The following is a 27,241-nucleotide window of genomic DNA, read 5'->3' on the forward strand; positions in this document are numbered from 1 at the left end:
GTGAGACAGGGGTGGGGGTGATAGTAATAAAAACAAGCATTGTCATAGCCAATAGGTCTCGCCTTTGGGACATTATAAGTATTTAATTATGCAGCACAATATCCTTGGTGCAACATCAACTGTTGCATGGCTAAACACTTATAATGTCCCAAAGGCGAGACCTATTGGCTATGTCAGTGCTTGTTTTTAGGAAGGATGGCCAAGTATACATTTTTCTAACTTGAGATACGAGTTACAGTTCTATAATTAGATTAGTGACGATACTCTCTTAAATAACAAGAACGATTTAAAGGTGATTGGATGATGGCAATCGGTGCGCCGATGCAGCAGGCGCCAGTTTCCCACTCGTCAAGACAATGAATGAGCCTGCGACCGTTGTCCGGCCAGAGCCAAAGTTGGCTGTCGGCGTCTCTTCACAGAAGATTTCTCTAACATCCCTGTCCGTCAGAACAGACACCAATGGACCCATCCTGTCAGAAAAGATAGGCACGGTTCATATCCTGCCTGAGCAGGACTAGAGGAGTTTCTTGAAGAGAGGCTTTCTAAGGAAGGGAAAGAAAGTAGAGTGGTCAACTAAGGCAAAGCGCAGCAAAAGGAAAGCTGATCCTAAGATACAGACAAAGTCCACTGGGGAATTCCTATCGAAAACGTTGAGTATTCCCAATTGTAACTCTACAGATGGGCTTGGAAATAATAACAGATTCAAATAAAGTAGATTTTGAGATTCGAGCCACATCACAGCATATTTGATTAGGTAACTTGTGAATGGATGGATTACTTTACCATGCACTGTTTTATGCACCTACATCTGGCATGCGATGGTCTAAAAAATAAGTAAGTTCATGGGGCAACAAGCTACCACTGTTTAATTTCAAACTGTATTAATTAAATGACAATCAACAGCCGCATGCAGCAGACACAAGGACAGAGGACACAAAAAAGGGGAATATTATGTAGTCTCTATAAGACAAGATATGGGGAGCAATCATAACACTCGCATAGCAAACATGGATTAAATACGGTCAGGTTCTCAAAGCATAATGAGACTAAGGGTGAAAACTCAAAGCATGGACTGTGGTGCAAGGCCTCCATCCCCTCACCTCTAAATTCGTTTCTTCCCTCTCCACCCACCCTTTTATTTAGGCCCTCTCTACCACCATCTTTCAATGAACCAACTGACAATTCTGCAAGCTTCTCCTCTCATCAACCTTCTCTCACGTTCATCAGTTCAACCCCAGTCTCTTCTCCATGTTCCTTACAAAAACGTGGTTCTTGGCACTGTTTGAGGCTTGACAGCTAGTTCAGTAGAACATCACAGAAACAGAACAATGCAAAAAATACTGCCTGGCGTACAACATGCACACCAACAAATCCAAGAGACCCAAAATAAGACACCTGCAACAACCTCACACACAAACACACACAGTACACACGATGGTGGAGGGTTGAAAACTCGTCCTTCCCCAAACCCCTTGTGGAGACATCTACTGAGATATGACAGAAAATGGCAATGAAAGTAAACTGACAATAACAGTAAAAACAGGCCACTTGCAGGCAAAATGTATAAGATTAAGTTTAAGGCACATCTAGCATGTGAACACTCCAAACAAGAGTGAAATATTAGACTGGTGGTCAGGGAGGGTCTTGCATTATTTGGTGAAAGGGCAGACAACTAAACCCGAGCGTTCCACAAGAGCAGTCTTAAATGAGATGAACTGCTAGGACGCAATTAAACACAAAATCACTCAGCTGATGTGTAAACAGTGTATGCTGTACTATACCAAACCCTAAACATAACACATGATTATAGTTTGATTAGTAGTGCAGTTCAATAAATTAAAAGGGACGCATGTGACATCTCAAGCAGGCTTGTAAAGATTAGTTAACATTGCTGTGAATGGTCCCACTAAGCAGATGCTGTCCCAGTATCTACTGACAGCTTCGAGAGGTGACTCCCAATTACTGATCACAGCCTTCAAGGCAGGATACTCCGTAGGACAATTTTATCAGGGGATACACATAAAACCATATTCTTTCACAGTGAATACTAGATATCCCTACCGCTTTTACCAGATTCCAGAGGTTTCTACTTCCCTAAAGAACGAAATTTGCTAATGCAGTTGGCCATTTAAGGTCAATTCAGCTGGCCATTTTTGTGTGCAGTTTTTATATAGCGGGAACTCGACTTGAAGGTATTGGAGTGCTTTACACGAGCACCAGTAACTGGACACATTCATTTTTGGTAGGCACAGGGAGATTAAGGGCCAGATTTAGATCTTGGCGGACGGGTTACTCTGTCACAACATCATATCCTATGAGATTTATATTCCGGCGGACGAGATATCCATCACCATTGTGACTGAGTAACCCGTCTGTCAAGATCTAAATCGTGCCCTAAGTGATTTGCCCGGAATCACAGGATGTTAAGCCTACGCCAAGACTCAAACCTGGTTTCCCAGCTCCAAAGTCAGCAGCTCTGTCCAGAACTCCACACCATGATTTGCAAACATTGAATCTGTAGGAGTATAAATAATTCACACATACATGTGTTATACTGTAAGCGTTATTAGGTGCAGCTCCAAAGGACGGCGAAGAGAAATCCAAGGTCTCCCATTCTCTCATCAGCAACCAACACCCCCCCCACACAGCAGTGGTCTCATACTCACACGGTGCAGGAAGAGGTGCTTGGACAGCACTGCTGCGTTCCTGTAGCTGAGATCAGGGCAAAGGGACTGCAGTTTGGTGCAGAACTCTACTAATGCCTGCTCCGAGAGCTGTGACACCTGCAGTAGCGAACACAGCACGTCCAGCTGAAGGGAGATGGATACAATTACACTGTCAGCTATAGAGCACAAGACATGTAAAGGAATAAAATGATGGAGTAACAACCTGGGTGGAAGAGAGGCAAAATGTCACAGAAAGATGCAGGAAGCACCGAGAGGCAATTAATGAGCAGTGACCCGCATGAAAAGTGGGCAAACTTAAGAAAGGCGAGCAAATTGATGCCATTTTCAATCTGTAAGAACACATCATGATGTTAAAGGAACAATTTGTACTCCCTACTAAGGGAGGGCAGTATTTTTTGCATCATGTTTACTTTATGGCGAAAAGTGATCCTTTGATAAAAAGCGCAATGAAACCCATATACGCATTTTATAATGGTTTGTCACTATTTTCAAACAAGTTAAAAAACTATTATTCAAGTTGTGATTGTTTGCAAAAAGGCTGCAAAAGGCTCCTGAATAACTTTGATAATTTACCAGCATTATGAATTTTATGCAAATGTAAAAACCGTTTCACATTCAATTCCTAGTTTTTCAGACATAATTTAGAGTTTTAACTTTAATAAAATTATGCACGAAAAGTTCTAAAAGTTGTATGTAACCTGATCATTTTATATTTATTTAAACATTGTTCAAGAAACATCATGCACGATTTTCACAAAGAGACTGCCTTTGTAAAAAAAATACATACTTACAAAGAATATCACCTTCTGGAAAAGTTACAGATGTTGGCCAGGTAATCAAAAAAAAAGTTACTTACCTTTGGTAACGGCTTATCTGGTAGAGACTATCTAGCCGCAGATTCCTTACCTTAGATTTATCCCCAGACGTTAGACTGGATTTGGAATTTTTTTTATGTGCAGTACCCCTGCGCACTGGTAGATCGTGTCGTTTGGCATGGTCCAGGCTGGAAGTAATGTTCGTGGTGCTTATATAGGCGCCACCCAGGCGTGTGGACGCCAGTCCCTTTTTGCAACTTTCCATGCCTTAAACACATAGCCACGAAGTACACTGACCACTGGCGTGGAAAATTAGGGCCCTGAAAGGGAAAAGCCCTGTCCCTAGAAATCCATTCACAGAATGGGGAGGATGGGTGGGTCGGTAAGGAATCTGCGGCTAGATAGATTCTCTACCAGATAAGGCATTACCGAAGGTAAGTAACTTGTTCATCTGATAGAGGCTTCTAGCCACAGATTCCTTAACTTAGAATAGATACCCAAGCAATACCTCACCAGAGGTGGGTCTGCAGACCAATTTCACATGAGGAAGTCCTGCAAGACCGAACAGGCAAAGTGCCCATCCCTACGGACCGGACTATCCAGGCAGTTGTGTTTGGTAAACGTGTGCAAGGATGCTCACGTCGCTGCCTGGCACATGTCCAGGACTGGAACTTAGCATACTAACACAGTGGTTGCAGCTTTTGCTCTGATGGAATGAGCACTCAACCCTCAGGGGGTTGCTTCTTAGTCAATGCATAGCACATTTTGATACAGAGCATGATCCATCGTGAGATGGTCCTCTTCTGTGCATCTTGTCTTTTCTCTGCTCCAACATACCCCACGAAGAGTTGGTGGTCCACTCGGAACTCTCGTGTGCAATCAAGCTAGAACGACAATGCTCTTTTTAGGTTTAGAGGGTGAAGTCGCTCCTATTCCTAGGAGGGATGAGACGGAGCATAATAAAAGGCAGAGTGATGGATCGGTCTACAGAAAATGGAGTGACCACTTTCGGGAGAATAATAATAATAATCCACATTTGTAAAGCGCGAACAATCACCCGTAATGGTCTCTAGGCGCTGGGGGCCGCCGGGAAGATTAAGCAAGCTATTGCCCAGAGTCACATGGTGCTGGGCTAATCTGCTGCCGGCGCCAGGGATCGAACCGTGATCCCCAGATTCCGGAGTCAGTCGCCCTGGCCGCGGCGCCACACCTCTTCCAGAAAGGAAGCTCTCGTACAAAGCACCAGTTCGTCTGGGTAGATGTTAAGATAAGGAGGCTTGGATGACCAAGCCTGAAGCTCACTGATGCTCCAGGCAGATGTTCTTGCCACCAGGCCGTCCTGATGGTAAGAAGCCTGTGAGGACAATTTTGCAGGGGCTCAAAGGGAGCACACATACGGAAAGTGAGGCTGAGATTGAGGTCACAATGGGGCATAATAAAGGAAGAAGGTGGCAACCTATTCACAATAGGGAATATGAAAAGGGATGGCTGACAGGCAACCGCAGAAAAGCTGAAATAGCAGAGAGATATCTCATCAGAGTGCCCAGAGCAGAGCCCTGCTGGGTAGGGGAAAGGAGGAACAAGAGAACCTGAGAAAGAGGGGCAGCTTGGGGATCAATTTGTCTTTCTGTACACCATGCCACAAATTTCACACAACAGCAGGCGTAAACTATATTTGTGGAGAGTCGCCTGGCTGGCAAGAGAACGTCACAGACTTTGAGAGGAAGGTTGAAAGCTGTCAACTGCTGCCGCTCAATTTCCATGCAAAGAGGCAGAGCGTTGACAGGTTCAAGCGGAGAACCCTCCCCTGCTGCTGCGACAGAAATCCTCCCGAAGGGGCAGCCTGATGGAAGGACTAATGGCCATGCTCAACAGCTCAGGATACCAGACTCTCCGTGCCCAATCCCGAGCCACATGGATGACTTGCGCCCAGTCGTTCCTGATCTTCTTGAGAACTCTGGAAAGGAGTGGAATGGGTGGAAAGGCATACAGGAGGCCTGAGCTCCACTTGAGATGAAAAGAGTCTCAGAATGAGAGCCGCCTTGGAAAGTTTAGCATGCAGAATGGCTGACATTGTGTATTCTCGATTGGTGGCGAACAGATCTAACCAAGGCTCTCTCCGCTGCTGAAAGAGTGCTTACACCACCTTCGGATGGAGATGTCATTCGTGATCTGCGAGACATCTTCAGATGAGTTTGTGGATGCTTCACCAACTGGGATATGCACTGCTGTTCCAACCATGTCAGGAGACCCAGAGCCTCTAGACAAAGGGTCCAGGACCCCACACTGCCCTGACTGTTGCAGTACCACATAGCGGTGTTGTTGTTTGTGAAAACGTTTCTGGATGGAGGGTATAAAGATTTTCAATGCCAATCAGATCCCTTGGAGCTCCAGCAGGTTGATGTGGAGTCCGGATTCTGCCAGAGACCAGAGTCCTCTGATCTTCAACTCTCCCAGATGGCTGCCCCATCCCAGGAGTGATGCATCTGTCACTACTGTCAGATCTGGTTGGAGAAGGGAGAGGGGTCTTCTGCTGACCCAATCACGGTTCGTTAACCACCACTGCAGATCTTTTGCAGCTCCTTCCGAGATCTGGACTATGTCAGAGAGATTCCCCACTGGAGCTTCTGATACCACTGGAGAACCTGCATATGCCAACAGATATGTATCCTAAGCAGAGTGCAGGAGGCCACAAGGCCCAGCAGCCTCAGAATCAGTCTCACCAAAATCTAGGATAGAGGGTAAACCTTGGTATCATAGCCTGAATATCCTGGACTCGCTGTTTGGGAGGTTAGGCCCAAAACTGCACCGTGTCCAGAACAACTATTATATGGGAGCATCTGAAAGGGAGTCAAGTGTGACTCTGGCACGTTGCTAGTTAACTACAGCGAATACAGGAGGTCCGCCGTAGTCTGGAGACGACCGCCTGGGCCGAGCCTGCCTTCAACAGCCAGTCGTCGAGATAGGGGAAGACCAGCACCACTGATCTCTGCAGAAGAGCTGCAACCATCACCATCAGCTTGGTGAACACAGGAGGGGTGCTGGTGAGGCCAAAGGGGAGCACAACGAACTGAAAGTGCTCATGGCCCACCGTGAACCGCATGTATTGCCTGTGGGCAGGCAGGACAGAAATATGGAAATATGCATCCTAAAAGACCAATGCTACCATCCAGTCTCCTCAGTCCAGGGCAGATAGGACCTGAGCAACAGTGAGCATTTTGGAATTCTTCTTGAAGAAGTTAAGAGAGCACAGGTCTAGGACAGGACGACGGCCTCCGTCCTTTTTGGGCACAAGAATGTAGCAGGAATAACAACCACGATCCACTTCTTGCATCAGCACTCTCTCTATAGCTCCTTTAGCAAAAGAAATGTACCTTCCTGGCGGAGAAGAGATAGGTGGTCCTCCGTCAGCCTATCATAAGTAGGTGGCATGGAGGGAGGGGGCAGTATCTAAGTGGAGTGAGTAGCATTTTCGGACAATTTGCAAAACCCACCTGTCCGATGTAATGGACTACTTGTGGCGCAGGTGATGGCGAATCATGCCACCCAATATGTGCTTATTAAGGTAAAGGGGGAGACTAGGAGGGTTTGGAGGCTGTGGCTGCTGGGGAAGGCTGGTGGAATAACCAGACCGCTGGCCACCCTACCCACGGGGCCGGAAGGTACCACTGGAAAGCTTGCGCACTGTAGGGCTGGGCAGTTAAGGATGCAGCTGTACATCCCTTCTGTGACCGAGAAAGAAGCGAAAGGCGGATTTAGGGTGACTAGGGGGCCATGGAAAGAATCAAGGACCTGGCTGTGGCTTCTCCACACCGTGAAGGAGATGCGTCAGTTCCAAAGACGGGTGTTGGCGTCCAGAGATGCACTAGATTCTGCCCCTAAGTCGAGGGGATGTGTTTATCTCACCAAGCTGCAGCAGTGGCGATACGCTGTACGATGCATCGATCTCTGGAGACAAAGTGCTGGTTCTAAGGAAATGTGCAGAGTTTACTCCCTGTAACCAGCTCGATGTAGTGGTTCTGCTACACATAGACAGGAGATGCGTCGAAATCCATGTTGAAAGGATCTGGGACCCTTCCAGAGAGCCAACGACAGGAGAAGGGGTAGAGACTTTGATATACCTGAGGAAAGCCAATAAACCCTTGCAGATCACTTAGAGTGAAGGCAGAGTCCTGTTCTCCTTCAGCAGAGTCAGAGAGCAGCAAGGCAACACACAGAAAAGCAGGCCTCCCAGATCAGCAGTCCAGTTGAGTCCTGTAAGCAACACAGCAGTTCTCTTGGCAGAGCTTCAATTACAAGTCCAATAGTATCTGATTTTAGGTGGTGAGAGAACCAGTACTTTTACCCAAAAGTGCCTTTGATGATGTGGGGGGGAAGGGGGGGGGGGGTGGGGGGAGGGGGGGGGGGGGTGGAGGGAGGGGGGGACTTCAAAGGAGCACTCTGAAGTGCACAAGTATCCCTTTCAACCCAGTCGTGTCTGCCAGGCTATCTGTGGGGCGTAATCAGTCCTTTGTGTGGGGACAAGACACTGCTTATTGGAGTGAAGTGTTAGCCCCTCACTTCAATCTAGCCAAGGCAAAGCCATCATAAATCAGATGTATGTAGATAGGTGCTCAGACACACCTATCCTTCCTGTGTTGTGGCGGTCTAGACGGAATGCACAAAGTGTAGCTGTCACCCAGCCTAGATGTGTATTCGAGACAGGCTGCTAAGCACACAGAGTTGTAAGCATAGGGAAATGCCCACTTTCTAAAAGAGGCATTTCCAAAATAGAAATGCTAAATCCAACTTTACTAGTAAGGAGGATTTGTCATCACCATTCCAAACATATGAAACATGAAAAAGCTACTCTTCTCTGATCAGGAATTACAGCTTAAAAGTGTATTAAAAAATTCCCAATGCTAACATATGAGAGGAATAGGCCTCACAGTAGTGAAAAATGAAATAGGCGGTTTGTCACTACCAGGACATGCAAAACATACCAGTAATGTCCTACCTTTCATTTACCCAGCACCCTGCCCTTAGGGCTATCTAGGGTATACCTTAGGGTTGGCTTATGTGTAATAAAAGGGGCATTACAAGCCGGGCAAGTATCTTTAAATGCCAAGTCGGTGTGGCAATAAACTGCACACGCACAGGCCCTGCAATGGCAAGCCTGAGACAGGTTTGAAAGGCTAATTATGTGGGTTGTACAATCCGAGCTGCAGGCCCACTAGTAGCATTTAATCTACATGCCCTGGGTATATGGTTTACCACTTTACAAGGGACGTACAAGTAAATCAAGTATGCCAAACAGGTGTAAACCAATTATACAATGTTTAGAGGAGAGCACATGCACTTTAGAATTGGTTAGCAGTGGTAAAGTGCCCAGAGTCCTAAAGCCAACAAAAAAATCTGAAAAAGAGGAGGAAGAAGGCAAAAAGTTTGGGTGACCTTTCAAGAGAGTGCCATTTTGCAACACTTCCACCGAAAAGGAGTGCTTGTATTGGACTTTTCGCCTAGTGGGTAAGCGAATCCTCAATAGTGTAGGCCTGAACCGTTTATGGTGACAAGGCTGTATGCCTATCTCATTTACTGTGAAAGGCATATGTTATAGGCAATAGTCTATTAAGGGAGGATTATTATTGTACTCTGTTAAAGCCTGTAAACCAGTATTTTTTTACATATATTCTCCTAGAATACCATAGAAGGCATGGGTTTTGGCATTAGTTACTGCCTCGGACAAGCCCTGGGTGTTGTAGGCTTGCACTGAAATGATCCTTTGTAGGACCTTCATAATGGTGTGCACATTGTTTTGCCAACTATTATTTTCATACATTTTTAATTCTATGACTGCATACAGTATGTTTACTCTGGTGGAAGCTTATGCTCAATACTCAATAGACTTGAGTTGTTTATTTTGACAAGCCCATGTCAAAGACTGTAGACCTGATTGAGTCATTGTTAACAGTTTTGTTAGATGCCATAAGACTGGCTGGTTTATTATGAAAAGGTACAACAAAGGCAGTAGGCCTGACACTTATTCAAACATTCAAGCCAACAATCCTTTAACGGATTGTTGTTTAACTGTGCATACCCTATGCATAATACCATTCCAAGATGGCTGCCCGCTGCCTTGTTTAATTTTTTACTTATTGTTGAGTTTCTGCGTGTGTATTTTGTTGTGGAGGGGTGAGTGAGTGAATGCAAGAATAGGCTGATGGATTACAGGATGCAGGAATGTAAAGCTGAGTGATAGAGTTCATATAAGATAAGCGATTGAGTGCCTAACCTCACCAGTGTCTAAAGAGACACTTTCAATTATTAGCTAGGCCAACTGACAATGCAAGTGCTTGTTAAATGGTGACATTACAGTGGCGTGGAGGTTAAACTGCTGTTGGCACTGACTGATAGAAGTAGGGAAATACATTCAGAAAGCGAAAGTAAAGCTGTGAGAAAACAAAAAAGGTGTAGTGCTGTAGAGTCCAACATGACTAACACACAGACTCTTGATCAGGTGGATAAGCTACTAAGACACCACACATTTAGAGAGCCCAGCCCTACTTTTGGCCCAATTTCAGATAAAATAAATCTTCACACAACAAAGGTGAGAGCGAGAGGTATTTTTCCAAGGAGACAAGATCTGAGTGACCTCTCTTGGTATAACTGTTCAGTTCACTTGTATACAAACAACTATTCTATTGGTAGTTTGGAATACTGAAAATTGTTTCACCTGTTTAGTACAAGTAGGACAGTTGTGATTATAACAAAGACTTAGGTGAACTGAACCTTTGTGTTAAATAAGCTAAACAAATCTTCTGTACCCTACTAAAACACCTAGGTTAATACATTGGTCCAAGTTATACTAAACATCGCAGTCTCTTAGTGTGAGAGGATGCAACTTAAAACTCTGACAGGCTGAGTGCTATTCAGACAGGGACACCCAAATTCAATTTAGGGAAGAAGAGAGTCAATTGGGGATTGGTGTAACATTTGCAGCTGTAGGGGACCTCTGCTATTATATCGGGCTGCTAACACACTAAGCAGCGTCCTAGTATTGTACTGTCCTTGAACCAGCCTTGAAGTTGGGTAGGAAAAGGTGCCCCAAATGCCACTAAAAGAACCTCCCACTCATGAATAGGAGTGCAACACCTCAACAGCACTGACATCCATTAACAGCAGCTACACAGTCTCAGGTTCTGGCTACCTATGAACAGGAGCTCCACATCTCTGATCTAAAAAAAGACACCCCTCACCTCTCTGCCAGCAGCATTGAAAGCATCTATACAACCCAAGAACCATAAATTGTTATAATCAGGACAGCTGCCCTAACTGCAGCAACTGGCCGTGAACAGGATAAATGCACAATACAGCAAGGCCCAAGTAAATGATATGTCATACACTAACCTGGGCTGAGTCACACTCGTTTAAAACCTGCAGCTCAGTACAAGTGAGTACATCTGGCCTCTGAAAAAGAAGTGGAGACAACTTTTATTCAATTATTTATCATCGGCAAGCCTACTCACAATGAGAACAACTATTATAGATTCACTACCACAGGCCTATCAATTTATAATTTACTTGCCTACCATGGCTGCATGAGAATATATACAGACCAACTTATTTTGAAGAAACAGACCCCTAACTATAGACGGGCAAAATCTCGATCTTACAAAAATATCGCCCTTCAAACATTTTGACCTATATTCAGTTTCTGAATTCAGCCAAACGTACCTCCCATACATACTAGGATTCGATTTAATATTCCATCTCCAGTCGAAGCGCATTTGGCGGTAGATGACAGTATGCTTGGGTGGAGGTTGAAATTTATATAGAGAGCTATTTATCCATGGTCGAGATTTTGGCAGTCTGAACCGCTGACAATGTTTTTATACGAGATGTTTCAGCGGTCTGTGTTTTCACGAGCTACCAGCTGCTGTGCCTTTTATGGACCTTCCTTAGAAGCAAATTTCACTAGTACAACTATCTTCACTCCTCATTCTTTATCCTGGTAGTACCTCTCTTCTGCAGTATTACCTGGTGCAACTGAACTGAAAATGTTACATACCTTCGGCAACAATATTTCTGGTGTGTAACATATCTTCTTGCAGAATCCTCACATTATGAATATCCTCTAGGTGTCAAACTGGATCAGGAAAACCTTTCTTCCTCGGCAATAGCTCTCCATCGCTACCGGGTGGCACCATGCAAATCTAACCATGACAATAACAGCAGGTAACATATTTGCATAACTTGGTCTCTTTTTATCAATAGCACTAACTCATCGAGAGAATAGGGCAGACTGTGCGTTATCTCCAGGAAGATATAGTGACCACCAGAAATATCATTAGGAAAGGTAATTATCTTTTTCCTCTAGTGGATACTTTTTTTCGCAGATTACTCACTTTATGAAGAAGTTCTTAAGCAATACACTTTGGGATGTGTGATATAGGGTGACTGGATAACTAAGGACGTACTGCAACACAGTCTGGTAAAGTATCCATCACTGCATGCTTGAGCGGTGGGATAATACTTTTTTTAACAAATATATGGAAAGAACATCTTTTTAGACGAAGAGACCGAAAGTGAGCAAAACCTACAAAGAGCTGATCATCTACTCTATTCTGTATTTTACAGTCAAAGTAGTTGGAGCACATGGGCTCTTGGTAGGATGAGGAGGAGGACAGAAGGATGGAAGAGTGATGAACTGACTTACATGTTAGTCAGATACAACCTTCGGCAAAGAAGATGGACAAGCGTGAAATACCAGCTGGTCTGGATGGAAAAGGGTGAAAAGTCACCAGACCGACAAGGCTTGTAATTAACTGACACGGTGGGCTGAAGTGATTGCCACCACTAACACAGTCTTCAAAGTAAGAATGCGAACCGAGAAACTGTACTTTAGTTAAAACTATTAAGCCATAAAAAAGGCTGCCACTAAGATTATATCCCACTGCAGAGTAAAAAAATGTTTGGGAACAAACAAATATAATAGGCCTGTTAGACACTGGGCCAACAGGGGCGACCTGAAGAAATATAGTGGATTGGGAAGATACATGAAGTCGTACAGGGCAGCCAATTAGCACAAAGTGGAGAACATCAAAAAACAAGACTCAAAAGATATTGAACCCCCTGGACTGGCAGCAAGCAATGAATATGGACCAGCAACTAACACAGACCAACTAGGTTAACAGGTTTTCAGGCAGCCAGGATGACATCCCCTTGCTCCAGTGGCAAACAGACAGTTTTTAGTCAACACCTCTCGTTCTCCATGCATGCGGATGAAGCATCTATGGCCTGAGGTGGAGGACCAGACCTTCCTGCTGGGAAAAAGATCTATCCTGTTTGGAAGAGAAATAGGGGGCAAACGCTGAGTTCCAACTGATCAACATACCAAATCCTCATCATCCAATATTAATCAGCAGTACTTGATGCTCTTGTATATTCTGTAGGACCCTTGAAAGAGGGATTAGTGGGAGCACGTAGGGCAGATGCCGTAACCAGCTGAATCTGAGGGTGCCCACCAGGGAACCTTTCAAAGGGAAGTGAAAAACACAGAATAGACTCTTTCTGATCTGGGCGGCGATGAAAGTTTCCATGCAAGAGCATCACAATCTGGAAAAGAGGTTGTTTGTCACTTCAGGATGACTGTCTTACTCATGGTCCTCCAGTGAGATCTGACTCAATGCATCTACCATCACATGGAGGGTGCCCACTTGGTGAAAGCCAATTAGATAACCCCCTGCTGTAAAGCCCTCTGCCACAGCCATAAGGCCTCTCAACAAAGTGTCCGTTGACATGATGGGCGTTGGTTGTGTTGTCTGAAAGGATTGAAATGACACTCCATCAGATGAAAGGGAGAAAGGCCTTCAGGGCATGGCAGACCTCCTGCAACTTCATCATACTGATGTGCAACAGTTATTCTGATGTGGACTAAAGGCCATGTGCTGACTAGTTCCTCATGTGAGCGCCCCAGCCTAACAAGGAGGCATCTGTAACAGAGGCCTACAACTGTAGTGGCCTGAACGGCGACCTACCATCAGATTGAAGCGACACATCCACCAATATACGCCTGAGAATACAGAATTGAAGAGCTCTATGCAAACTGAGAGACTACCTAGATGGTGCAGCCACTTTTGTCATTAAGCACCACTGAAGGGCCCTTGCACGCCACCTCCAATGCAACACCAAAGTAACTCCAAGGCCATCAAGCTCAGCAGATCTAGGTTCATTCCTTGATACAGAAACATCAGAATCATACCCTGACCAGCTACAATCCTCTGATGATGAGGAAAAGCGCTCATGATGGTCATGTTCAGCACCACACCAATGAAACTCAATCTCTGAGTGGTGGCGAGGTGGGACTTCTAGATTGACGTTGGAGAAGCAGAGGTCGAGCAGAAGGGTCATAGAGTGCTGAAGATAGGTTGTGACCTATGCAAGAGATTGCTCTCAACAGCCTATTGTCCAGGTCCAGAAATACATGAATTCCTGAGACCAAATGGCAGTACCAACAATTGGTAGTTCTGGGGTCACACTATGAATCAGAAGTAGGGCATGTGAGCTGGGAGGATCAGCAGAAGTAATTAGGCTTGTGGAAGGTCCAGGGACAGTCTAATCACTGGGAATGAGGGCCAGCAGAACATGGCTCAGGGGTAGCATATTTAAACTTGTCTGGCTGATTGAGGATGTTTAACAGCCTCAGATTCCGAATGGGTCTGAGAGACCTATCATTCTTAAGGCCCAAGAAGCAAAGGGAGTAAAAACCCAGGCTCCTCTCCTCCAAAGGCACCACTTCTATAGCCCCTTTGTTCAACTGGGAAAGCAAGTCTGCCTTAAAGATCAAGCATGTGCCGGATAGAACTTCCTTGAAGAAGGAGGTGGTCCAGGGGTGTCAAGAGAAACACGAAGGCGTATCTCCTGCTGAAGCACCCAGCAATCCTTCATAATAGACTCCCAATTGTTGTTGAGGTAGGAGACCCTCCTCCCCTGCTGAAGTGTGTAATGGAGGAAGGAGAAGTCAGTGAGTTTGAGGTGATGGATCCAGTGGAAGATGGAGAGACTGGCTCTGATGCTGTTGGACTCCCCATCCTTCAAGACAAACTACTATTGAGTCTGGACTGGCTGGGGAAGTTGTTAAGAGGATTGTCCCCTAGAGAAGGACTAGAAGTGCCATTATTGTTGGCAAAACTGTTTCTGAGAGGAGACAATTGTATACATTCCTGCATCAGACTCCATCTTTCAGAAGTACTTAGTATTAGGATGATTTTAGTTATTCCCTTTTATCAGATTTCAATAAGTTGTTTTACACGTTTTCATGACACGAGGGCACATGCAGCTTGAACAACGTTTTCTTGTAGCCTATCTACAGCATACAAGACACAAGCCTAGCTGTGGTGCCCTAGAATATCTATATCTCAGAGTTGTCTTGTACATATATGAGATACAACAATGCTAAGTGCACAGAGGTGACGCATTAACATTCCTGTCCTGCTTGTCACCCACAATCAGTAGGATTAGGTAATGGTCATTTGTAGGTCTCGCCCAGACAGCACATGCGCTGTCTCTTCGAGATATACTGTATTCAGAATATGGGCTTGAAGGACCATCCATCTTTTTAAACGGTTCTTTTTTCTGTTCTTTGGAAATGCTGGTTTTTGTTTGGTGGATACGCTTCGTAGTCCCTCCTTTTGGACTTTTGGATTCTCCCATCAGGACTGCTCCTGTTACATGTGTTCTTACTCATCAGGCTATGTTTAGAGTTTCAAGAGCAATTTTTTATTGGCCTGCCTCTGCTCGTTAAGTGTTCTGTTTACTTAGCTTTGGCAACTTCATTTGCCCTGCCATCACTTGTTCTCCCTGTGCCGCCCCCCCACACCCTAACCCCTCCCAAAAAACTGCTTACCGTCCGATATGCTGCTTTCTTTTGTTTAATTTAAACAATGCTTCTAATACTTCAATCTCTTATGCCCTCTCTCCGCATCCCCTCATCCCTCACACAACACTGTTTGCCTGCCCCCACCACCCCTCCAAGGTCGATGCGATTGTAGCTTTTTCCCATCTTAAATTAGTACATTTATATAGTGCAGGCTGCGAGGAGAACAGTGATTTGTCCACATCACAAGATGTCGAGCTGAGGCTCGAACATGGATCCCCAACGCCCGAGTCAGCAGTTTTAACCGCTGCGGCTCATCCTTGCACTGTGTGGATCCATGTTGGAGTCTCCTTTGTTACAGAAGTGCCTCAAATGTGTTGATCTTACCTAAGAGGACATGTGCGGCCGCGTGCCTTTTATTAGCACGGCACCCGCTGCTTCAACAACAGACTTCACGCTGGTTTATTTAAATGAACCCTTCTTATATCTAATTTCCCTGTGCCATCTCTCACCCACCCTTCGCCCCTACCACAACACTGCTTGCCAGGCCCCACAACTCCTTCAATGAATACATTTATATACTACGAGCGAAAAGAACTAATTTTCCGAAATTCACAGTATATTGATCCAACACCAAGGCTCGAACATGGATCACCTGCGGCTGGTACACATTCCCTCCACTTTCTTGCGCTAGGGTCGTAGTGTTGTGTGCCTGAACGCAGCTCCAGTTAGGTGCGTGCTCTTTCAGCAACTTCATTGAGCTTGTCACGTTTCGAAGGCTCCGTCGTGGCAGTTGCCAGACCCGAGCGCAGCAGTCAATCAGGTAGCTCTCCTCTTGTGGTATCCTAATGACCAGAAGTCCTCAAGCCATCTGAAGTGTAGACTTTAATCCAGCCACCTGATACAAAGTCTCCATTGTTTACCCAAATCCGTTCCTACTTTCCAAGGAACTCAATCTGAAAATGTTGCAAGACTCTTGTGTAAGGCAAGTATCTTCACATCTATTTTAACAACAAACAATACTTAAATACCATGGCTCGGTTAAACTGTTCAAATAGATATGTTCAGTCAGCATAAATGACAAAACGATATGCTATCTAGTGCATGTGTAGCTTTTGGTAACAGTGTTTTCCTTTAAGGTATGACTTGAGTTTGAACCCATGGACAAAAGGGTGACCCTGCACCAGTGTACCCCTAAAAGGTATATTTCCACAGTTGGCGCCCAACGTGGGCCCTCATCGGAGACGCGGCCGTCCAAAGGAGTGGTCTTGATGGAATAGTGGAATATTGCTGAGGAGACGTCCTGCATGAGGAGACCCTTGTCTTTGCAGCCGAAGTGGTTTTTCCGGTTTTCTTGATTTGACCCTCCAGATGTTGGCCGGTCCCGACTGAGGTATCTTTTGGCGTATTTTTTTTTTTTTGCAGTGACCATTAGGTCGACAAAGAGCTTGGCAGTTGGAAGTTGGAGACTTTTGTTTGGTAAGGTCGCTGAAGCGGCACTCTTGATTTGCTTGGCCAAGATTCTGGTTTTGTTTGTTTTGATTTATCCTTTGCAAAAGATAAAGGCAGGAAATGTGGAGATTTTTCTATACTTTGGTATATCTTGGAAACGTAATATTTTACAAAACTTTGGTAGCATCCCTGTTCCTAGCACACTCCGTGGGTTGTGTTGCTGTCTTGGTGGTACCAAAATGGATTTAGAAAGAAGTCAGCCGGCTCCCCCAGAGGGGGACACACAATAGGCATATGTACATTAAATACGGTATTTCTTCCATAATGTATTGTACAATGTGGAACAAATGTATGAAAAAGGATCCTGATCTGCGATGGCCAGTGAATGGGTCATTTGATTTTAAAAAGATTCAGTATGTAGAGCAGTGTTTGTTTAAGCATAAGAGTCGACAAGATATGCTTGATTGTGTACGAATGTGGGAGAAAGAAGTGCAAGAGAGAGTGAGGAAAGAAGAAGCTATAGCATAAAAAGAACAGCGTAAAACCATATGTCAAAAAGAATTGGAATTAAAAAATAAAGAGATGAAGGCAATAAAAGAAAAAGAGGAAAGGGGGCGTCATTTAGAGGTAACTGGCCAGTACCCCATTAGGCACCCCATTTATCCCATACTTAATAAACCTCAGGATGACTCCATTTTGTTAGATCGACCTCCGCCCCCGTATAAATTTCCCTCTGCCCCTGAGCATGATCTTTCTGAAGAAGAACATCTTTCTTCAGATGATAAAGACTTAGATAAGCAAGATGGGCGGCAGACTCGCTCTACTTTGACTGTTGATGAAAAAGCCACTATCAGATCCACTGCTCGTATAGAAGCTCATGGGACTACTTCTGCCCCAGACCTTGTAGCAATGGTTCAGCAGTGGAAGGATGTAGAGCAGCTATATTTTGCAGAGACGTTTACCTTGGAGGTAATACTTGGTTTTAAAAACGTTTTTAAAAATTTAGAGCCCACCGATATCAATTCTGATTATAAACAATTAAATGATGGAACTTTTCTTTTTTCAAATATACCTGATTTAATTAGGCGAGTAGTTAAATTAAGACATGATACACTACGTTTAAAAGCGGAGCAAAAATCAGCTGGTAAAGTTAAAACTGCACAAACAGTTCAGACCCCAGTGCAGAAAGAAGAAGTTTTGAGGACAATGACCCTAGTGATACTGTGGTTACTATAAAACCGATGTGTGAAGCTGCACTTTTGTATGTTCCTCCGAAGGGTGGGGGAACAAGTGCTGATAAAGACTCAGATGATGCAAAGGGATATTTTGTCTATAATTGGGTCTATACTCCTTGGACTAGAGCAGATGTTTCGGCTCTTAAAGCTGCTTTGCCTGATCCCCGGAAAAATCAGGCTGCTTTTTATGAAGAAGTGGAAGGAGCTATTAGCTCCTGTACTAGGACTCTGCCAGATATTGACATGTTTTTTGGACTTATTTTGCCCCCTGATATGTGGAGAACAATTCGGAAAATAGATGATAATGTAGCCTATGGTGATACTTGGGTGCATTTAAAAGAAATAGATGCAGCTAAAGAGCCTGCACAGAAACCACAACAGGAGATATTAGATCTTCCCAAAGCTATTGTAATTAAGTTAAAAACTCTCATACCCCCTAAGAAAATAGATTGGACATGTTAGCGTCTTGTAAACAGAAAGCGGATGAGTCAGTTTCTGATTTCTTTACACGATTTGAAGAGACATTCCATGACTTTAGTGGGCAGTCTTTGACGGATGACACGTAAGCATCTGTTCGTCGACAAATTTGTCGCTAACATGGTGCCAGAAATAGCTAGTCGCCTAAAGGCCAGCGAGAGTTCATGGACTACGTCTTCCCCAGTCTCCCTTTTGACTATGGCCCAGTATTATGAGCATCAGGAATTAGAAGAAAAAGGCAAAGAGGATAAGAAGGTTAAATACTTAAAGACGAAAGTTATGTTGGCTCAAGTATATGGTCCACCATTCAGAGGTGGTGGTAGAGGCGGAAGTGCAGTATATACCCCTGGTGTACCCCCTTTCTCTCGATCAACTTTGTCTTCTGATCAGTGTGCTTATTGTAAAGAGATTGGACATTGGCGTTCTGAGTGCCCCCTTTTTGCGAGGTCAGCAGTATCAACGGGGTCGAGGAAGCATGGGAGGACGCCCAGGGAATTCAGGAAATAGGGGAGGAATAGGAACTCGTCCCAGGTTTGAGGCAGTTGAACATGGGCCAAATTATTCTAATACGTTTGATAGACGAAATCAATATCAAATGTCAGATTATTCGGCTGATGGTCTTAGGGATTCTGATTATGCATTGGAATGCCTAGGATGGAGTAAGGAACCAGTTGAAGTCCCAGTAGATCAGAAAGGTCCTTATGTTGATGCAAATGTTTTGGGCTCTACTGATCAGTTTCTGGTTGATACAGGAGCTATTCGTAGTACTCTGTCTAAAATATCAGTTCCTAGGGCTCCCCTGTCTGGCGCAATGATAACATCGATAGGATTCGATGGGACACCTACATCTAGCCCACTGTCACAGCCACTTGTATTTAGTCTTTATAAATTCACTGCAGCATGTCCATTTTTGCTTTCCCCTACCACGCCGGATAACATTGTGGGTATCGATATGCTCAAACATTTTCGTGCTACAATACGTTGTTCCCCAGAAGGTGTGCGTGTTATTTTAAATGATAACTATCCAATGGTTGAGAGGACTTGTCTCATTAAAGAAGATATTGCTCTGGCATCTTTACCTAGTACTTTATGGGCTACATCAGATACCGATGTGGGACAAATGGTTATTCCACCAGTGCATATTCAAGTGAAGGAAGGTGCATCATTGCCTAGATTGCCCCAATATAAAATATCTCGGGATGGCGAAGAAGCATTGACGCGCATTGTTCAGGATTGGATTAAGGTGGGGGTTGTGGAAGAAGTCCCTTATAACATTTGTAATAGCCCTATCCTTCCTATTTTGAAAAGAGACACTGACACTAAAATTTACAGATTCATTATTGATTTACGAGAGGTTAATAAAATTGTGGTGCCCCAATACCCGATAGTCTCTGACATCACAACACTCCTTCCTATGGTTCCTCCTACTGCCACTACATTTAGTGTCATTGATTTAAAGAATGCATTGATTTCAATACCTATTCACCCTGATAGCCGTTATTTGTTCGGCTTCGCTTTGAATAATAGATCATACAGATACTGTAGAGCTCCACAAGGGTATACAGAGAGTCCTAGCATTTATAGTCAGGCATTGAAAAGGCAGCTTGATTCTTTTCCTGTACCGAAATGGGTGGCTCTTATTCAATATGTCAATGACATCTTGTTGGCTGTCAATACCCCTGAACAGTGTAAAGAAGGAACACTGTCACTATTATCATTCCTTCCCTCTCATCATAACAAAGTCTCTCGGAAGAAATTGCAATTTTGTAGACAGCAGGTTACCTATTTAGGTCACCTCCTGTCTAAGGAGGGACGTGCACTCACACAAAATCGCATTCAGACCATTTTAGACACACCTATGCCCTGTACTCAGAAGGACGTCCTTGCATTGATTGGCCATACCTCTTTCTGTAGGCAGTGGATCCCTACCTTTTCATACATTATTAAACCCTTGTTGTCCCTTTTGACTAAAGACACTCCGATGCCTCTCCCATGGATTACTGAATGCCAGAATGCCTTCCAACAGCTACGTCAAGCTCTTTGTTCTGCACCAGTATTAGGAACTCCAGACTACACTAAGACTTTCATACTCTATGTACACGAGAGGGAAGGTTGTGCCCTCTCGGTTTCAACACAGACACACGGTGATAAACAACATCCTTGAGCATATTTCTCAGCTGTCCTTGAACCAGTTGCTCGTGCGCTGTCTGGCTGTTTGCGAGCGGTAGCAGCAGCGGCTGTGTCCATACGTCAGAGTGAGGGAATAGTCTTGTCACATAGATTGTTTGAGTTAGTACCTAATTCAGTCGATGCCTTGCTAAATCATACAAAGACACAGCATCTGACTAGTGCTCGCTTGACAGGATATGAATTGACACTTTTGGCGCCTCATATCACGTTGAAAAGATGTTTGACTCTGAATCCTGCTACATTATTGCCACTTCCAGCTACCCAGTCTCAGCCACAAGAGCTACATGACTGTATATCCCTTACTGAAGAACACACAAAGGGTCGTTGACCTACAAGATACACCTTTTTCTAGCGTTGATGGGGAATTGTGGGTTGATGGATCCTGCCAGAAATTGTCTGATGGCACTACATCTGCTGCTTATGCAATTACAACACTTCAGACAGTAGTAGAGACAGCTTGTATCGCACAGATGTCAGCCCAAGCAGCTGAGTTGATAGCACTGACAAGAGCAGGTGAGCTTAGTACAGAGTTGCTTGTTAACATTTAGACTGACAGCTAATACGCCTTCGGAGTGGCTCATAACTTCGGGCAACTCTGGGAAGAAAGAGGCTTTCTTACTTCACATGGGACACAAATAGTGCCTGGGGAATTAGTACATAATCTCCTTACCGCCTTGACCCATCCTAAGAAAGTAGCAATTGTTAAATGTAGCGCACACGAGAAAGTGACCGATAAAATAGGGGCAGGCAATGCCTTTGCGGATCACAAAGCTCGAGAGACCGCAATGCAGCGAAGTATCACATCTATGTATGTAGTCAAATCACAGGCTGAGTGTTGGCATGATGCCAGGCAAGAAGTGCTGGACATGCAATAAAACTGCTTCTGTTGAAGAATTAGACCAATGGTCTAAGGAGGGAGCATTGGATGATAAAGAAATGACAAAATGGATGTTACCCACAGTCTATTTACACCCTATGATGCACATGGCACATGGGCTGGCACATGTAGGAGCATCTTCAATAGCAAAGCAACTTATGCAAGTTTGAGATCATCCAGAGATTGTCGGTACGGCTAAGAAAATAGTCCAGTCCTGTCTGATTTGCCTCCAGTATAATCCTGGAAAAGGAACACGAACTCCAACAGGAGGGTTTGCAATACCTACTGCACCTTTTGAGGTCCTGCAAATGGATTACATCCAGCTTGAGCGCTGTATCAACCTGAAGGATGCCTTGGTAGTGGTTTGTGCCTTTAGTAAATGGGTGGAGGCATACGCTACGAAAGATAATACAGCTCTTACTACAGCAAAGGTGCTCCTAAAGGAGTTCTTTCCCCGATTCGGCATTTGCCGAGTTTTGTGGAGTGACAACGGACCCCATTTTATTGGGCAAGTTGTTGACTACCTCATGAAAGGGTTGGGAATTAAGCAGAAATTTCATGCTGCTTTTCCCTCACAATCAGCAGGGCTAGTGGAACGTTACAACTCTACCCTAAAATTAAAATTGGCCAAGATACAGGCTTCCACATCTTTGAAATGGCTTGATGCACTGCCTTTTTTTAAAATTTATTTTTCAGTTTACATGTTGTAAATACAAGAAAAAAACAAATTGGCATCAGATCATTGTATGTAGGCAAACCGTTGACAGTATTAAATCACATTGGACAAAAGGCAGCATCAGGGAGGGAAAGGTACAACGGAGAAAGAAAAATCATTTGCAAACATAGTACCGTGAGGAGGAACCGGGCATGGCACTGAGTCTCAATGCAGACATTACTGGGGGTCGACCCTCATGCTCCCCGTCGGGCTCAGACCTATTGGCTATATCCAACCCACTCTCCTCGCTATCAGTTGCATCCTGCGTGGAGGGCTCCCCCTCTGCCAACCCAGAGGGATGCACTGCCTTTATCATTGCTATCCATTAGATCAATAGCACATACACAATCTGGCCTCACACTGTATGAGGTGGTTTTCGAAAGGCCAATGAATATTTGGGGGATTCCTAAGCCACACCCTATACATGATGTACCCTATGTATTGATGAATGACTATTTGTCTCAGTTGACTGACAGTCTGTCTTCTATTTATCAACAGGTTCGGGAGACTCTTCCAGACAGGTTGCAAGGTGAGGGCCACTGCTTGGGCCCTGGTGACTTTGTGGTCGTAATGTCATTCCAGAGGACAAGCTCCCTAGCACCGAGGTGACGAGGGCCGGAGCAGGTGCTGCTGGCTACCAGGACTGCAGTTTTGAGTGACGAACCGGAAGAACTGGGTCCATGCGACACACTGTCGAAAAGTGTTGCAAGACCTAGTGAGCCCAGCTGCGTTGGCAGATCACCGCGATATCCTGGATACCGAGAAAGGACAAGCTACGACACCTGAAGGACCTGAGGAAGTCTTCCCGGACCACACGATCCCTGGTACATCTCGATATCAGCTGCGACCCAGGAAGAAAGACACTCCGTTGCCAAAAAAGACTGTTTGAGCCACTGTCCTGGGTAGTGAAAGCCTGAGTTACAAAGGGGGGTAACCTTTTAGTGACTACTCGTCTCATTCTCAGTGAAGAAATCAAAGTCTGCCCAGGACCACTAGCACGCATCGCCCGACAGCACGACCTCAACATAATCTCCTACGCCGACGACACTCAGCTGATCCTCTCCCTCACTAAGGATCCCCTCCCGCTAAATCCAACCTCCACAAGGGAATGAAGGCCGTCGCCTACTGGATGGAGGACAGCCGCCTCAAACTGAACACAGACAAAACGGAAATCCTCATTCTCTGATCCAACCCCTCCGCATGGGACGACTCCTGGTGGCCCACTTCACTGGGGTCCCCCCCGGCCCCCACCGATCACGCAAGCAACCTGGGAGTCATCCTCGACTCAAAACTCTCCATGACCAAACAAGTCAACGCAGTCTCCTCCACCTGTTTCAACACCCTCCGCATGCTCCGCAAGATCTACAAATGGATCCCGACCAACACGAGGAAAACAGTCACCCAGGTTCTTGTCAGCAGCAGACTCGACTACGGAAACACCCTCTACGCCGGAGCCTCGTCCAAGCTCATCAGCAGACTACAGAGAATCCAGAATGCCTCCGCATGCCTGATCCTCGACGTCCCACGCTGCGACCACATCACCCCCCACCTGAGGAACCTGCACTGGCTCCCCGTCGACAAAAGAATCCCCGTCAAACTCCTGATCCACGCACACAAAGCACTCCACAAAACCGGCCCAGCCTATCTCAACAGTCGACTCTCCTTCTACGTACCCAACAGGAATCTCCGCTCCGCTGACCACGCCCTGGCCACGGTCCCACGCATCTGGAGAACCACCTTCTCCCATCGCGCCGCCAAGACCTGGAGCACCCTTCCCCTCTACCTGCGACAGACCGAAGACCTGCTGACCTTCAGGAGACAACTCAAGACTTGGCTCTTCGACCAATAGCAGCAGCAGCAACCCCCCCCCCCTCCCCCTTAAATCCCTCACGGGTATGTAGCGCGCTTTACAAATTATGTGATTGATTGATTGATTGACCTTAAGGCACCATCTGTTTTCTCGTCGGACACGAGATGAACATGACTAAGGAAAAGAGACAAACTGCTGCAAGAGTCTGTGATCAAAGAGCATGATCATTACTGGACTCACTTTGACTGTTGTTATCGTTGCTATAATAACACTCCTGTCCCCATTGAACACCACTACTTCATTCTTCCTTATCATGAGCACATGAGCAGAAACATAGAATGTCCTACCTCAATAACACTTTCATTCAGATGTTGCACCATACCCACAATGCTACCAACATTACCAACTGCTGGGTATGTGGAATGATGCCAGCTCATCAGAAAAAGGGAGGAACGCCTTTTATTCCCTTGCCGTTTTCACATAATGGCTCCTGCAGAGCCTGGTTTGCACTATTGTGGGATTCTCATATCACTAATATTACTAACTTTGATGTAGGAAGACTTAACGCTCAGTTGAATAAAATCTGTTACCCTGATGAGGAAGGAGATCCACAAGCTAAAAGGAACTGTATGGAAAATGGAGGAGTATCGTCGAGGAAATTTCTCCACACACTATGTTTTCCCCAACACTTGAACCATCAAGGGAAATGGGCCTCCTGTTTTGCTGTTACTAGAGCTCGAGCTGATCTTTGCGTAAGCAGTATTGGCAATATCCCTGTGGGAAAAAGTTACTGTACTTTAGTGTTAAATATTACTGGAATGGACAATAGCAGTTTTTTTGTTCTCACACAACACCTATTTCATTTGTGGATGTAAAGGTTATTACCACCTACCTATTGTGTGGTCTGGAAGCAGCTTTGTGTCCTTTTTACTTCCACCTGTTTTTTTGGCACCTGCATCCTACCATAAAGACTATAAACTGTATGATGACATTTCTAAGAGCCGATTCAAGAGGACAATAAATCATGATGAGGTGGATCAAACTGATACTGCACTACAGCAGTATATTGACTTCAATTTGGGACTATTCGTCTTTGTTGGAGGAGCCTTAAACAGTCGAAAGATCAGAAGTTTGACACAAGTTGTAGAGGCTGTAACCAATCAGACAGCAATGGCGCTTGGAAATATCACAGAAGAACTACAAATTGCGAGAATTGTGGCGCTCCAAAATAGGATGGTGCTCGATGTCATCCTGGCTGACCATGGTGGAGCATGTCGCATCATCGGCAGTAGCTGCTGCGTTTATATCCCTGACCACGCCCCTTCTGTTTTTGATGCAATTTCCAAGATGCACAAAATAGCCACTGAAATCCACCAGGATTCAGGGACTTGGACTTTGACTGGATGGCTATGGAACATGTTTACTGTATGGGGTTGGAAACTATTGTCAGCACTATGTATAATTTTTGCTATTCTTTTTACTTGTTGCCTATGTATTCAATGTGGCCCAATGCTCTGTTCCCTATGTATTTGTACTTGTACCTCATGTATACGGACTAAACGAAATGTCACAAATGTTATTGCTCGCTTGGCAATGGACCAAGAAATTACTGGATTAATGCAGATAGATGTACACAATATCTTCCATACTCCTTCCAAATCATAGAGATATCTTCAGCCAATGCTAAAAGGGTTGTATGTGGAAATCTGAAATAATTTCCGTTAGCATAAGCTGAAGCCATTTTGGTTATGGCATTCATTTTGTTGGCTTTGTAATTCTCCCATCTTCTGCTGCTCGTCTTTTTCCCTGCCTGTTCTGTCTATTTTAGTTGACTTCCTGACTCAGCTAAAAGCAATATGCATACTAATAAGTTTGTAGCTGCCAGAACTAAACTTGTTATTTGAATTCCAGCGCCAATCTCTATTTTGTTGGTCTAAGGACCCGTGGACAGAGAAGGGTGACCCCTGCACCGGTGTGCTCATTCAAAAGCACAATTCCACACTACCACCTGTTTTTTTAGCTCTTCCACACTACCACCTGTTTTTTTAGCTCCCCCAACCTACCATCAAGATTTGCAATTGTTTGATCTGCATGCTGGTAGTAGGGGAAAACAATCGATGTCTCTGTAGTCGACCAGACAGAGACCACATGGGAATAATATAGACTGGAGCATGCTGTATCATCGGATTCAGCTGTTGTGTCTTCACACCGGACAATTCACCTTCTGTATATGTGGTTATTCACAAAATGCATAAATTAGTCACTGAGATACATCAAGATTCAGGAACATGGACTTGGGCTGGATGGTTCTGGAGCGTATTTTCTGTATGGGGATTGAAAATATTGTCGGCCTTGTTCATAATTATAGATATTCTCTTCTCTTGTTTATGTATTCAATGCGGGCCAATGCTTTGTTCCCTCTGTATTTCCACTTGTACTACTTGTCTACCATCTAAAACAAATGTCCAAAATGTAAATGCCCGTTTAGCAATAGACCGAGAAGTCAGCGATATATCAATACATATGACATTTATAGTACCCCTTTAGAAGCAAAAGAAAAAGGGCTGTCTGTGGAAAACGTGTAATATTTATTTGGCATAAGCAACAGCCATTTTGGCTGAGGTGTCCATTTTGTTTCCTTCGTAATTCTCCCGTCCTCTGCTGCTCGTCTTTTTTCCCGCCTGTGCTATCTATTTTAGTTGACTTATTGACTCAGCTAAAAGCAATGTATGTGCTGAGAGTTTGTAGCTGCCAGTACACCTGTTAAATGTCAATCATTCGCTACTGCCATAAGCACTCCTGCTCCCCCTCCCACTTTGCTGACCATGTGGTTTTTTCATCTGTCCTAGTTTGCTGAAAACTATTTCTAAAACTTGTCTTCCTATTTCTGTTCACATGCTTACACTGCACAAAATCTGTATATAAGCTCTGTGTTCTGTGACTTCAGTGTACTACCTCAGGCAGCACTTCAGAGTGCTGTGTGGACGTGGTCCCACTCATGAGTGATTAATAAACTTGTTATTTATTCCCAACTCCAGTGCTGATCTCTACTTTGTTGGTTTTTGAACCCGTGGACAAAAGGGTGACCCTGCACCAGTGTACCCCTAAAAAGGTATATTTCCACAATGG

General features: G+C 44.7%; 1 protein-coding gene across 6 annotated transcripts in view; it reads right to left on the reverse strand.

The window, feature by feature from the left end:
• FANCE (FA complementation group E) overlaps positions 1-27,241 on the reverse strand; it is a 202,486-nt gene that overhangs the window by 101,003 nt on the left and 74,242 nt on the right. For 3 of the 6 annotated variants that reach the window (XM_085651094.1, XM_085651084.1, XM_085651090.1), the window contains 2 exons: positions 10,889-10,948; positions 2,667-2,810 (listed from right to left, as the gene is read on the reverse strand). In XM_085651094.1, the coding sequence (XP_085507220.1) occupies positions 2,667-2,810; positions 10,889-10,948 (204 nt within the window). The remainder of the gene's footprint in view (positions 1-2,666; positions 2,811-10,888; positions 10,949-27,241) is intronic. The other 3 variants (XM_085651086.1, XM_085651092.1, XM_085651089.1) reach the window with 2 other exon arrangements.

This window comes from Triturus cristatus, chromosome 1_1 (genome assembly GCF_964204655.1).
Source record: "Triturus cristatus chromosome 1_1, aTriCri1.1, whole genome shotgun sequence".
In the NCBI taxonomy this organism is placed as follows: Eukaryota; Metazoa; Chordata; class Amphibia; order Caudata; family Salamandridae; genus Triturus; species Triturus cristatus.